The sequence below is a fragment of the Dendrobates tinctorius genome, unplaced genomic scaffold (assembly GCF_039654945.1).
Source record: "Dendrobates tinctorius isolate UK_male_01 unplaced genomic scaffold, ASM3965494v1 ptg000062l, whole genome shotgun sequence".
In the NCBI taxonomy this organism is placed as follows: domain Eukaryota; kingdom Metazoa; phylum Chordata; class Amphibia; order Anura; family Dendrobatidae; genus Dendrobates; species Dendrobates tinctorius.
This window is the reverse complement of record NW_027361730.1, coordinates 15,787,896-15,802,707: the sequence shown is the minus strand read 5'-3', so window position 1 is coordinate 15,802,707 and position 14,812 is coordinate 15,787,896. Positions and strand designations below refer to the sequence as shown.

The 14,812-nt window shown below is 44.6% G+C and overlaps 1 protein-coding gene across 3 annotated transcripts in view; it reads left to right on the top strand.

Annotated features, from left to right (window-relative positions):
* The window catches only part of GOLGB1 (golgin B1), a 60,511-nt gene extending 45,912 nt beyond the window's left edge, over positions 1-14,599 (top strand). For all 3 annotated transcript variants that reach the window (XM_073579323.1, XM_073579324.1, XM_073579322.1), the window contains exons 12-16: positions 4,718-4,849; positions 5,559-5,653; positions 7,680-7,805; positions 9,614-9,704; positions 10,375-14,599. In XM_073579323.1, the coding sequence (XP_073435424.1) occupies positions 4,718-4,849; positions 5,559-5,653; positions 7,680-7,805; positions 9,614-9,704; positions 10,375-10,506 (576 nt within the window). In that variant the 3' untranslated portion in view covers positions 10,507-14,599. The remainder of the gene's footprint in view (positions 1-4,717; positions 4,850-5,558; positions 5,654-7,679; positions 7,806-9,613; positions 9,705-10,374) is intronic.
* The last annotated feature ends 213 nt before the right edge of the window (positions 14,600-14,812 follow it).

Below are 14,812 nucleotides of genomic sequence, written 5' to 3'. Positions count from 1 at the left end.
TATCACAATCAGTGGCGGACCTCACCAGGGTGTCTGTCCCTAGTGGCCGTTCTTGATAAGTTGCCCCTGGACACTTCCGCAAGGTCCAGCAGGTCGCAAGGGGTTCCATCTGAGCCAGCCAGCAGAAGCCGCAAAAGACCCAGGCAGGATCTCCGGCCGGAATCCTCTCCTGGCCTGGTCTCTCCACATTGTCCTTCCCAGCAGTCGCCTTCCCGTGCCTCCTCACCCGAGTCAGGTGAAGCGTTCTCGAATGCGTCATCCGAAGAGATTTTAGAGCTGGATTCGGACCAGGACGCGGACATGAAGGTTTCGGTACAGAACCTCATTGCTGCGATTTACCACACCTTCGAAATACAGACTCCCCTGCGAAACGCTCGGATCAGGAGGTTTCGTTCAGACGGGCAGTAACACCTTCCAGAGTCTTCACCTCCCACTCTGAGTTTGGCAAGATGTTTACCAGGGAGAGAGAGAAAATCTGACCAGACGCTTTCAAAGAGGGAAGCGTCTCGGCGTGCTCTATCCATTTTCAAAAGAGCTCACCGACAACTGGTCGGCTTCTTCCTCTGTAGACGCTCCCGTGTCCAGACTATCTTATCAACACGGTCCTTCCGATTTCAGGTGTGACGTCGCTAAAGGATTCTAATGGCAGAATTATAGAATCCCTAGCAAAGTCAGTATTCGAAGCGGCGGCGCTAAGCCCAGCCTTTGCTTCATCTTGGGTAGCAAAGGCCATAGCTACTTGGGCGGAGGATCTCCGCAAGGGCATCCTAGATAAAGCCCAACCGGAGCAATCGGCCAAACTGGCTAACCAGATCTCCCATGCAGGGGATTATCTGCTCTCTGCCTCCTTGGATGCCGCGTCTTGGGCGGCTCAGACGTCCAGCAACGTGATGACAATCCGGCGTACAATTTGGCTCAAGGCTTGGCAGGCGGATTTGTCTTCAAAGAGTCCCTTACCAATCTGCCTTTTCAGGGAGCGCGTCTCTTTGGATCCCAGCTGGACCAGATTATTAGGGACACCACTGGAGGCACAAGTTCCCTCCTTCCTCAGTCCAAGCCTTGTAGGCCTCCGCTAAGGCGTCAGTTTCGGCCCTTTCGGTCTACCAACAGAGGCGGCAGGCACGCCAGGATAGAAAGAAGGTCTCCTTCAGACCCACTCCCTCCTGGCGATCTCACTCATCCCAGGGCAGATCCTCCAGGTCCAGATCTGGTTGGTCCACAGCAGCATGACTATCAAGGAAGTCCTGAGGGTCCTTCCCAACTGGGCGGTCGACTCCTTTTCTACAGAGACGTCTGGCTTGCCTCAGTAGAGGACGCTTGGGTCAGGGAAGTTGTATCCCCAGGATACAAGATAGTTTGTTTCTCGTCCCCGGGATCGTTTCTTCGAGTCCATCCAAAAGACCCTGCCTTAGTCCGGGTTTCTTCGCATCCATCACCTCTCTCCTCAGTTCCAGGGTGATTTTGTCCGCTCCCGAATCAGAACGTTTCACAGGGTTTTATTCAAACCTGTTTGTAGTGTGGAAAAAAGATGGTGCAGTTCGTCCCATCCTGGATCTCAAGTTACTGAACAACAGGGTCCGATTGCGTCATTTCAGGATGGAGTCTCTTCGGTCGGTAATCGCTTCCATGCAGGCGCAGGAGTTCATGTGTTCAATAGACATTCAAGATGCCTATCTACATGTTCCCATCTTTCCCGGGCATCAGAAATTCCTGCGTTTTGCGATTCACCAGGACCACTACCAGTTCGTTGCACTGCCGTTTCGGTCTCGCCACCGCACCCAGAGTTTTTACAAAGATCATGGCGGCGTTGATGGCCTTGTTGAGGATGAGAGGTCTCGTTCTTTTTCCGTACCTCGACGACATTCTGATCAAAGCTCCGTCTTTTCACCAGGCTCGCCAAAATCTTACCATCGTCCTCTACACCCTGTCCAATTTTGGGTGGCTCGTCAACAAAAAGAAGTCCTGCCTTGTTCCGACACAACGTCTGGTGTTTCTGGGCCTATTGTTCGACACTCGTCGATCAACGGTTTTTCTCCCAGAGGAGAAGATAGTTTCTCTGCAGCGAGATGTACGGTCGCTGCAGATCACACGACTTCCATCTCTCCGAACAACCATGAAAGTTCTAGGAAGGATGGTGGCGTTGACAGAAGCGATTCCCTTTGCTCAATTTCACTCCAGACCCCTCCAACAGGCCATCCTGTCTCGGTGGAACAGGTCTGTTCTTTCCCTGGATCGTCCAATTCGCCTTTCATACCAGGTCAGGCAGTCCCTCATTTGGTGGCGGACGTTACCTCTCATTGCCCTAGGACGGTCATTCCTTCTCATTCACTGGCAGATTGTGATAACGGATGCCAGCCTCCTCGGCTGGGGGGGCAATATTTCGCAATCACACTGTTCAGGGTCGGTGGTCGAATAGAGACAGCTCTGCCGATCAACGTCATCGAGATACGGGCGATCTATCTGTCTCTCGTTCACTGGGAGAGACTTCTCAGGGGCCTGCCAATCCATATTCAGACAGACTGCCACAGCGGTGGCAGATATCAACCACCAGTGGGGGACACGGAGTGCCTCAGCCCTAGCGGAAGTGTCCAAAATTCTTCACTCGGCAGAGGTTTCAGTTCCACCAATATCCGCGGTGCACATTCCCGGCATGGACAACTGGGCTGCCGATTTTCTCAGCCGCGGGAGTCCCGCGGCGGGAGAGTGGTCCTTACATCCGGATGTATTTCATCAGCTTTGCCGTCGTTCGGGAACTCCGGACGTTGACCTGCTGGCGACTCGCCTCAACAGGAAAGTCCCACAGTTTGTATCCAGGGCTCGAGATCCTCTCGCCAGGGGCGCCGATGCTCTGACCATTCCTTGGTCTTAGTTCGAGCTCCCCTTCCTGTTCCCTCCCCTTCCCCTTCTTCCCAAGCTGTTGAAGAAAATCAAAGCTGAAGGAAGTCCAGTCATCCTCATCGCCCCGAAAAGGCCCAGAAGGTCTTGGTTCGCGGACATCGTCAACCTTCTCGCGGACTCCTCCTGGAAGGTTCCAGACAGGGCAGATCTGCGGTCTCAGGGCCCGATTTGCCACCTCAATTCTCGGCCGCCCAATTTGACGGCGTGGCTATTGAGTCCAAGGTTTTGAAGCGATCAGGTTATTCATACCATGATCTGGGCCAGAAAGCCTATTTCACTTGGTGTGAGGCCAATAACATTCCGCCCATGTCATTTTCTCCCCTTTCTGTTCTGGCGTTTCTTCAGGCAGGCCTTGATGCGGGCCTTGCCCTCAGCTCTTTAAAAGGTCAAGTCTCGGCGCTATCCATTTTGTTCCAGAACACACTGGCCTCCCGTCCTCGGGTCAAGACCTTCCTTCAGGGAGTGGCTCATGCGGCTCCTCCTACCGTGCGCCCGTACATCCATTGGATCTTAATCTGGTTCTCGAGGTTCTGCAAGGTCCTCCCTTTGAACCTCTCAGGGAAGTTTACCTATCTTTTCATGGAAAGTAGCCTTCCTAGTAGCCGTCACCTCCATCCGGCGCGTGTCGGATTTGGCAGCCATTTCTTGTCGTTCCCTTTTCTTGGTGCTCCACCAGGACAAGGTAGTTCTACGGACTCCGCCTTCTTTCCTTCCTAAGGTGGTGTCCACTTTCCACCTGGATGAGGATATTGTTCTCCCGTCCTTTGTCCGGGTCCAACTCACCCTCGGGAGCGCTTCTTGAACAAGCTGGACTTGGTCAGGGCAAAGAAGGTCTACCTAGCTAGAACGACTCGTTTGAGGGAGTCAGACTCTCTTTTCATCATTCCAGATGGGGCGCGGAAAGGTCAGCCAGCCTCCAAAGCTACTATTGCTCGCTGGATCAGGTCGGCAATTTTGGAGGCCTACCGGATCAAGCATCGAGTGGCCCCTCAGGGAATTAGAGCTCACTCTACCCGGGCAGTGGGTGCCTCCTGGGCGGTGCGCCACAGAGCTTCCGCGCTGCAACTTTGCAAAGCTGCAACCTGGTCATCTGTTCACACGTTTGTGACATTCTAGAAGGTCCACACCTATGCTTCGGCGGAGGCCAGCCTAGGTAGAAGGATCCTGCAGGCAGCGGTGGTGAGTCCACTGGCCTGATGGAAGTTTGTTTCCCACCCCAGAGACTGCTTTGGGACGTCCCATGGTCTCTGTGTCCCCCAATAAGGCGAACGAGAAAACAGGATTTTTGGGTTGCTTACCGTAAAATCTGTTTCTCGGAGCCTTCATTGGGGGACACAGCACCCTCCCATGTTCTACAACTCCTGTTCTTATGTTGTTGGTTATGTACAGTTGAGTTGTCTGTTCTGTTTCAATCTATTCTGTTACTTCTCCTACTGCTTTCTCACTAACTGAGGAAATTCCTGCCGGTTGGTGGGGTGTATACTGCGGAGGAGGAGCTAACCTTTTTTTGTGCATAGTGTCAGCCTCCTAGTGGCAGCAGCATACACCCATGGTCTCTGTGTCCCCCAATGAAGGCTCCGAGAAACAGATTTTACGGTAAGCTACCCAAAAATCCTGTTTTAAAAAGCCCTATAATTGAGTAAAAATGCCAATTTTTCTGTAAGAAACCCAATTGCCTAACTTCCTGTAACACACAAAGTGCTAGGTACAATTTTAAGAATTGAGTAGAAATCCTCTTGAAGAGTTGCTGTGAATTACTGTACTATTATGCCTTTGTCATCTTCTCTGTGCCTTTTATAATTGTGTTTTTTCTTTGCAGCTTTCTCAGATATTTGAAGAGAAAAATGCTTTATCTCTGCAATTGCGCGGCAGCAACCAGCACTTGCGAGATGCTAATGGTCGCTGTTCATCTCTTGAACGCCAACTTCAAAAATTGCAGCAGAAGAACTTGGTAAAAAAGATGCCAAAATTTCATAGAAACATCAACGTAATATTTAATAGTTAAAAGGAAGGATGTAGAAACATTGTAAAGAATCTAATTCCCATTTGAAAATGATGACAAACGCATTAATGAATATCTGAAACCATTTACTTAAAGGGTTATTGCTGTCATGGCCCGAAAAAGGCATATCTCTTTGATGTACACTTGCCAAATCGTATATGCCCAGGTTCTGGTAGCCATATCGAAATTAACAAGCAGCCTGAAGTATGTGGTGTACAACCAGGGTTGTGGAGTCCATAAGCCAAACCTTCGACTCCCTCATACCTGCTTCACTACTGAGCATGTCCATAAAGTGCAGCACAGATTCATCTCAACTAAAAGCTGAGATCTTTAAATCAGGAACTAAGCATATCCTAACTTCCCAAATATTCAGCACATCCTGCATTGTACTACTGTACCAATCTATTATATATTTTAGGAGTCAGTCCATTTTACACCGACTCCACCAAAATGGACATCGACTCAGACTCCACCGCCCTGGGTACAACCCAACTCTTTGACGGTAGATATCGGACAGGTTGGATGCCAACAGCCTTGAACGTTTGTTTTCAGCTGACTTATGTGTGCATGCTTACAGTGATGTCAGGAGAGGTGGTTGCTGTAGAGACAGCTTAAATTTGGATCCGCATTTTTATAATTGTCTTATTGTATGATGTAGGAAGCTTTGCCAGGTGATTCAGCCCCTGGAGCCCCACAAGAGAAGAAGGAGCCTCAGACTGAGACTGATCAGCAACTACTGGAACTACATGAAAGGTGGGTTGTTCCTCATTAGCACATCATTTACAATGTATGGCCAATATACAGGACCCTACGTAATGTTCTGTGCATTCTGTTTAACCGGTTAAGAACCAGGTGATTTTTAGTTTTTGCACTTGCGTTTTTTTTTCCTCCCCGTCTTCCAACAGCTATAATTTTAGCTTTGGGTAAAAAAAAAAACAAAAAAAAAAACTGGGTGTAAATAGGAAAAAAAAATGTAATTCTGACACTGTTTTTCTGGGTTTTGTTTCCATAGCGTTCATTGTTCAATTCTGGCATTTCAGTTGTGTTTTGTTTTGTTTTTTTGTCATTTGTGGTGTTAACCGATCGAGTTATTTAATTTTGTAGAATGCTAGAATAGATTTTTACAGATGTCACGATATCCCATATTATTTTTAATGGCAGGGGGGTGAGAGGGGTTGATCCAATTTTTTTTTTTTTTTTCTTTTACTTTATAATGGAAGGCAGTATTCCATAAAAATCAAGGCCTCAAAGGAAGCTCAGCCGCTGGCTGACCTTCATAGATGTGACAACATGGCATGTTTGAAGGTCTTCAGCAGACTCCCCCCACCCCTGCCATGTCAACCCATCAGGACACCCGGGCTCGGGCTGCATGCTCTGAAAGAGAATCTCTCATGTGAAAAATCGCTATTAACCTGCTGATATGAATTAGGCGCTTATTTTAACACATAGTCATTTTTTAGTTTCAGAGATTTGATGGCAAATTTTCCAACCAGTAAAGTTACTTTCATTATATATTTAATATTGATAAAAGAATTACTACTGCGCTTAGTCACTGGTATCTAATAACTTCCTCAGGATGGATCACCGATCAATATACTCAAAATGCAAGGCACAATCAAGCATAGGTAAAAATACCAGAAACGGGCAAAGAGTGAAAATGTGATGTTAAATTGATCATATAACCCTTAGGATGCTTGCTAACACTTGCAGTTCATAGAACCAAAGTTACCTGATGATGCGATAGGGGTTAACAGTCACAGATGAGGAGGACGGGCTCAGTCTGGCAAGTGAGCGCCGATTCAGCGTTCAAAGATCCAAAGGTCCTTCTGTAGACAATGATACTCCGCTGGTGGGTTGCCGATAATACTTGCTTGAGAGCCGCAGTAGTAATAGCGACGCTGCCCCGGCCGGTGGCGGCAATTGCTCTAATTGCAGGCTGGGTAGAAAAAACACACGCGCGTGCTAGACTGGGTGCCCGATCGTCACACTGTGCTCGTCAGCACAGGACCTGTGTGACGTCAGGAACACGTGATGCGCTGGGTTGCAGCCACTAGAGATCGCAATGAGGACCAAAAAGTTAAAAAGGATAGCTTTTGGGTCCTCATTGCGATCTCTAGTGGCTGCAGCCCAGCGCATCACAGGTTCCTGACGCCACACAGGTCTTGTGCTGACGAGCAAAGTGTGACGATCGGGCACCCAGCCTAGCACGCGGGCACGCGCGTGTGTTTTTTCTACCCAGCCTGCAATTAGAGCGATTGCCGCCAACAGCCGGGGCAGCGTCGCTATTACTACTGCGGCTCTCAAGCAAGTATTATCGGAAACCCACCAGCGGAGTATCATTGTCTGCCGAAGGACCTTTGGATCTTTGAACACTGAATCAGTGCTCACTTGCCAGACTGAGCCCGTCGTCCTCATCTGTGACTGTTAACCCCTACCGCATCATCAGGTTTCTTTGGTTCTATAAACTGCAAGTGTTAGCAAGCATCCTAAGGGTTATATGATCAATTTAACATCACATTTTCACTCTTTGCCCGTTTCTGGTATTTTTACCTATGCTTGATTGTGCCTTGCATTTTGAGTATATTGATCGCTGATCCATCCTGAGGAAGTTATTAGATACCAGTGACTAAGCGCAGTAGTAATTCTTTTATCTATATAGATTTTTCTTTTGACATCTATGGTGACTGATATCTTTTTACTTATGCTGCTGGAGTCCTTTTATACACCTGAGCGCCACTGAGGTTTTCAAGAATATATTTAATATTGTCTCTATACACAGGTATTTGGAAGTAAAGCAGCAGAATACGGAACAAGAGTACGTGAGGTCGGTTCTGGAACAACAACTGAGAGAAGAGCGACAGAGATCAGAGTGCAGGATTCAGGAACTAGAGGAAAATCTGAACATGTGAGTACAACGCTAAGGCCGGGGTCACACTTGCGAGTGCAATGCGAGAAACTCATGCGAGTCTCTCACTTGAATGTCCGGCACTGCCGCCGGCGGTTCGGACCGGAGCGTTCAGCTGCATAGAAAGACATGCAGCCGCACACTCCTGTCCCGAGTGCCGGCGGCAGTGCCAGGTATTGAGGCGAGAGACTCACATCACACTCGCAGGTGTGCCCCCGGCCTAAGAAGAAGAAATGGGCCCCTGGGCAAGAATAGAATATGGGGCCTCTGCAGTCCAGCAGCTCATCATAATGCACAATTCCACCAGCTTTGGAGGTATAAATGGGCCCCCTTATCTCTTGGACCCCTGTACTAAGGTTTCACCAATGATATGTCTGCCCCTGACATTAATAACAAATGCAAAAAAAAAAAGAATGCAATAAAAAGGGAACATTGATTTTTGCCGCATAAGAATAAAAGTTTCAAGCATCCGCAGTAGTATGACAATATGTAAAGACCTGACTTTTAGTGCGTAAATTTAAAACTGTATAAGAACAAACTTTTTAATAAAGGTGGGGAGTGGTGGGGGGGGTTGTACAAGTGGGAGGACAGGTTGACATGTTTCGAGCTAGCAGGTCATAGTTCTGACAAGGACTAAGTTTCTAGCTCAAAATGTGTCAACCTCTGACCCCCCCCACTCCCGCCCTTTTTTATCAACCTGTTTGTTCTTGTACATTTTTACATTTATGCATTAAGTCATGTTTTAACATTTTTTCATACTACTGCGGATGCTGGAACCTTTCATCCTTATGCTGCGCTCTGCCTAGAAGCCTGTTTGGAGTCTGCTGTGCACTGCAATTTTTTGATGGAGGTAGTTCTTTCCACACTTGGTGAGGTGAATGTCCCCCTTCATATTTTTATATTGATTTTTGCCATTTTACACCATTTCCTACACTGCAGGGAACTGGCCAAATGTTGCAGTTATAAATCGCTAGACTAAGTCGCTTGTGACGTCTATATCTGCAGAGCTAATGAGACAAGTGATTGGTTGCAGCGGTCATGTGAGCTACAATCGTAACTTCACCAATGCAGCATGTCAACAAAGAGCAGGTGCAGTATCGGAATGATAGTGCTGGACCTGGGGACGGTGATTAATGCAGAGTTTGATATTTTAATTACTAACAGAAGAGGTATATCCCCTTATTAACCACTAGTACAATTTAAAAATGAGAAATAAGAGAATAGCATCCACCAACAGGTGAAAATGCAGCAGCGGACATCCTGCTGCATCAGTCACGAGCATTGTTGGCACTGACCATGGAAGTTTAGCCCCTTAGATACTGCTGTTAATACTGACTTTGACATCTAGATGGTCAGACAGAAACTCCTGCCAGGCGCAACGATCATAACTGATCTGCTCACTCGGTGTGATAGGTTTACAGCTGACCACAGAGCAGGGCTGAAGTGGTTTACAACTGAACATGGAGCCTGGCAGAAACAGGAGAAGGAAAAAAGTCTCAGCTGACGGAGCAGGGTGAAAAAAAAAAAAGCCCACTCTGCTCAATGTTCAACAGCCCTAGTGAGAAGATCATCTTTGCTCTTACACAATGCTGCTCATCAGTGTTTCTTCTAATGCATGTATTGGACAGATCACATCTAAAATACGAGAATCCGTCTCAGAAAATCCATTAATAACGTATCAAACCGTCATAATAGAGCATATAACAAACCTTGTGCCATATAAACCTAAGATTAACCTGTGATGGTAATGGCGTGGTAGTATGTTATGTCTGTGTTTATACAGTCTCTTCTCTCCTGTCTCCTTGTAGGCTAAGATCACAAGATTGGTCAGCTCCTCAGGACCCTGCACCACATGAAATGTCACTGCTGATTGAAACACATGGGACCACAAGCGTTAAGGTAGATGCTAGGAGTAACCTCTTACAATGCTCTATTTTTGTCATGTCCTTCCAAAGAATGAATGGTTTTATATTCTCTTTGTTGCAGGGTTATTTTCATTATCATAAATGGTTAAAATTGCAGAATTCTTGAAAGCATCTTTTTGATTTAAGTGTTATTAAAAATCCTCACAACTTTTAGTTTTGTTTCCTGCTCATTGCCTAGGTTACTGGCCACCTCTGCCGTCTATCAGTGGTGGATGATCTCTTATGCAAGGAGCGCAGCGTTTACAAGCTCTTTTGCTTTAGAGCTTGTAAGAACCGCTCTGCAGATGGCTAGAACACTTCAGTGCTAATAAGCTTTCTTGTTGCTGCAAAGGCAAAAAGCTGCCTCCACTTGCTTGTTGGAGATAGAACAGCTCGCGCGAGCAGCGCAAACATGACACTGGTCCGAATTCTCGGAAGCACACCGCCTCAACTAATGTTGAAGCAACTCCTTATTATCCATTTACTCACCCTCTTAATTAATGTTTTCCAGTTAGGTAAAGTTTTACCTAATAGAATGTTTACTACGAATACTTTTGTAAAAAGTACATGCATGAGAATTTACATGAAAATACAAAGCAAAGTTTTCCATATTTTCTGTTGCATCTGTGCTTATTTTATTCATCCTTATCTCTTAACGTCTACAGACTCGGAGCTCGTCTTTACGGAGATTTCTTCGGTTTCTCGTCTGTTCTCGCAACAAGGCACCCCTGCTCTTCTCCATTTACCTACTACTCATCCACGCACTGCTATTCCTGTGCTTTACTGGACACCTATGAGAGAATACACCTCCGCGTGAAAATCCAGGAGAACATTAGGTCCTACATGCTGCATTAGATCAGGAAATTACCTAAAATCACAATTAGTGCCAATCAGTGAAGCTGTTCTGTCACATGGCTGGACCCATACAGGACATGGTGGTATTAGTTCAGGGCTACCGCACAGAAGACCCTCATCAGTATGGGCAGAGGAGCAGGACACCAGTGTTCTCTGTGATGTGTTCGCTCTCAACAAGATAATGTCCTTAGGAAGAAATGGAATCCTTCCCAGTTCACCTTTGATGCCTTCTCCGCAACCAAAAGCCTGACTTTTTGCTTCTTGTGATTTCCGGAAATCATTTACTCTTCTGGGCATTTTATGACCTTTCATCTGTCCTTTTCTAGCAGTATAATTCTGAAAAACAGAAAAATCTTTTGTGCAATTGTCTGTAAATAATTTTGTATTAAGACTGTCATGTATAATTCTACATAATCTACTTGCTTTAGGAAATCTTTAAACTTATTTATTATAATTATTCCATAAAGACCGTGATCATTCATTCCTATAAATGGTATATGTATTGATATCCTCTTAGTGGCTATTTGTTTATTTTTCTTTACGTTCAGATTCGCCCTCTTCACTTTGATTCTTCTTCCTTAGAAGGGATGTTTTATGGCCGTGTCTTGTGTCTCTTAATGACGAGCGTTACTGATTTGGATGAAGGCCGTGCTACAGTACAAAGGAGTTTACAAAGCCGCAGCTGCTAGTGGTCCGTTTAGATAGGCCGATAATCTGCAAAAACAAAACTATTGCTCCTGAATATTGGATCATGCAAAAGCAAAGAGGTTGTCAGTGGATTGCAAGCATTTTGTCTAAAGTCCAATTGTCAACCAGCCAGTAGAGGCAGTAGTGTAGTGGCCCTTTTACACGAGCCAATAGTTGGCGAACGAGCGTTCATAGAAACGTTCCTTCCAGATTATCCTCTGGTGTAAAAATGGTCGTTAATCAAGTGATTTGATGTTTATACATGCACAAAAATCATTGTTATTGGCAGCATATGAATCCATGCAAACTAGGGTTGCCCAACCCCGTGGCCTGGGGGGGGGGGGCACATGCTGCCCACTAATACCCTTCTGTGCGACCCTCAGCCATCAGCATAGTATCTGGTCACATTTATTTTCCATGTCATGGAGAAGACCATTTGCACCATTAGGACGGGTAATTACGAATGGTGTACTGTGTGGTCATTTCTGGGACAGCCATATTTTGGAATATGTGAGCCACGATTCCTAAAGAACAGAAGAGCATAGATTAGGTGAAGAATTGGCCATGCATGAGTTGTGCTTTATTCCTTTCGGGAGAATGGAAGCGCTCAACTGTTTCAGCATCTGGCACATACTACAATGCCGTGAGCGATATGGACGGTCTCTTCCTTTACGCATGGAAACCCCTCTGTCTTCCTGATAGGTGGGAGCCCAAGAAATGGAACCTGCACCTAGTAGATATTTATGGCACGTACTTTTAATGCATATTACAAGTATCATAAGGCAGTATGTTGTCAGATCAGACTAATAGCATTGTCTGTAATATTACCAATGTGACCCTTGAACTCCAAAATGTTGCGCTCTCCTGGTGTAAACAGATGATGTGCTGCCGATAACATGCACTGTGTTTGGGGACAGAACAATTGTTAATTTGATCGTTCTGTCCCCATCATTGCTCGTCAGCCAGTGTAAGCAATGCAAGCACCGAACTAATTGTGTATAGTTGATCACAGCTCGTTACTGACCCCACACAGGTCCGTGTAAGTAGGACATTACTCCAGAGGATTGCATTGCTTTGAAATATCCCATTACAGCTTTATAAAGCATATTATGTGTGATAACCAAATATTTTAGGCTTTTAGCCTGCAAACTGACAGTTTAATGTTATTCATGACCCCTAGTTAACTGGTATTTATAGTAGAAAGGAAACTGTGGGCTTTTACTGGACCTCATGTATCAAATCACTTGCTGACCATGGCAGCCAATCAGAATGTGGCTTTTATAATCCTGAAAGCGTCTGATAAATAAGAAAAGGTGGGTTCTGATTGGTTACTATAAACATTACGCCTGCTTTTTGAGACACTATTTTTATACTTGAGGCCCAGTACTTCTACTATAATGTGGTAACATTTCTGTGGGCTTTACCCTAAACGACATTTACCTTTTGGGTTCTTGGTGCACTTTAAAAGCCGCGCTGTGATGGGTCAGAAACCGATGTGATATTGCAGGTACGTCATTGTGACAGCTTACATGTGAGTATATTAGCTGTGTACTATGAGGTTTACATTCTGCACAAAGTCTTGTGTGTATGCTGTATTCATGTTTGCCTCGTTCTTCATGCACTTGCACACTTTCCAATTAATAGTACTTAATTGGTATTAAGACCTCTGCAACCATTTTTTTATTTGTTGTCCCAGTGCATCTTAAATGAAAATTTTAGGAACCTTGCAATAAGTCTTGATTAAAAATGCTCTCTGCAGACTTATACATTTTCATGGCAAAAGACGACAAAATCTGTACAATTTGATCCTTGCTGTCTTACTCCATTCCATTTGTTGCTGAGTTCACGCTTACTCGGTCAGTACGCTTCCAAAAATTAAAGCACAGTTGCAAGGGTCAGACTACACTGGGTTTGATTGTAGTCTGTTACCATGGAGACATATAGGTTTATTTGTAGTATGAACTGTATGAACAAAGTTTTAATCAGGTGTGAAAAAAATGTTGCAAAATCAAAATGCTTTAAAAAAAAAAAAAAAAAAGTGTTAATAGTTTGCAATTTAATGATTCCTAAAAATTAAGTGAATGAAAAAAGAGAAATATAAATCAAATTAATGGTGTGACCAGCCTTTTGCCTTTTAAAATGACATTAAAACATCAATTCATCCAGGTACACTTGTACACAGCTTTTGAACAAACTTGGCAGACATGTTGTTCCAAACATCTTGGAGAACTAACCACAGACCTTCTGTGGATGTAGACTTGTGCAGATTTTTCTGTCTCTTCATGTAATCACAAACTCTGAGATGTTGATATCAGGGATCTGTTGGGGCCAAATCATCACTTCCAGGACTCCGTGTTATTCTTTACGCTAAAGACAGTTCTTGACGACATTGGCTGTATGTCTGAGGTGGCTGTACTGCTGCAGAATAGACTTGGAGTCAATCAGATTCCTCCCTAATGGTACTATATGATTGATAAGTATCTCCCTGCATTTCTTAGCATTTAGAGCTCCAAATTTATTCTGCAGCAGGACAATAGTCCCAAACACATAGCAGATGTGACAGAACCTATCTTCAGCATAAACAAGAAAAAGGAGTCCTAGAAGAGATGATGTGGCCTCCACAGGACCCTGATCTCAGTATTATTGAGTCTGTGTGATTACATGAAGAGTCAGAAGGATTGCGCAAGGCTACATCTTACAGATCTGTGGTTATTTCTTTAAGATATTTGGAACAACTTCCCTCCCTAGTCACTTCTAAAACTGTGTACAAGTGTTCGTAGAAGTGTTGAGTCTTTGATGCTACTTTCAAGGCAAAGGGAGGTCTCACCAAATATTGCTTTGATTTACATTTCTCTTTTGTTCATTCCTTAGTTTATTTTTTTTATCAATTAACACTCCTGTTTTTTAAAGGATTTTTACTTTGCTGCATTTTTTCAACACCTGTCTACAACTTTTTGCACAGTGTTGTACATTCCGTTTCCTAACTATGCTCATTATTTGTGCATCTGATTTTTAAGTGCTCATTACTTTTGATTTGATGCATACTTTTTCAGTGTTATGATGCATTCATAGCCCTTTTTACAGTCAGCTTGCCTCCAACCAAGGGTTGACAGTGAATTGTTTCTTCTGTTTATCAACACTGAATTTCTTACTAAATTATTTATACTTGTTTATATGGACAATATTCTATCTGATGTGTAAAAAGGGTGTAATGCAGTGGTTTAATTTACTTGATTGAGGGATTTGATAATTATAAAATAAGACTGTACAGCTTTGATATCATTTTTATGTTTGAAAAACAAACTGTAATGTGGTATAATGTAAATTAATAAAATTCCTTTAATCCAAGCTCCTAACTCGGTAAACTATCTCATTTTTATGAGTCTTGACCAGAAGACCAGATTTGGGAAAAACATGAAACGCAAAACTTAAAAGGGTTGTCCACTACTCTGACCACCCCTTCTCAATCATTCTATTTCCACCATTTCTGTAATGTCAAAGCAGGTGAGAGTAAAGTGGCCGGTTACTGGCTGCAGGGCTCACGTGACCTAAAATAAATGT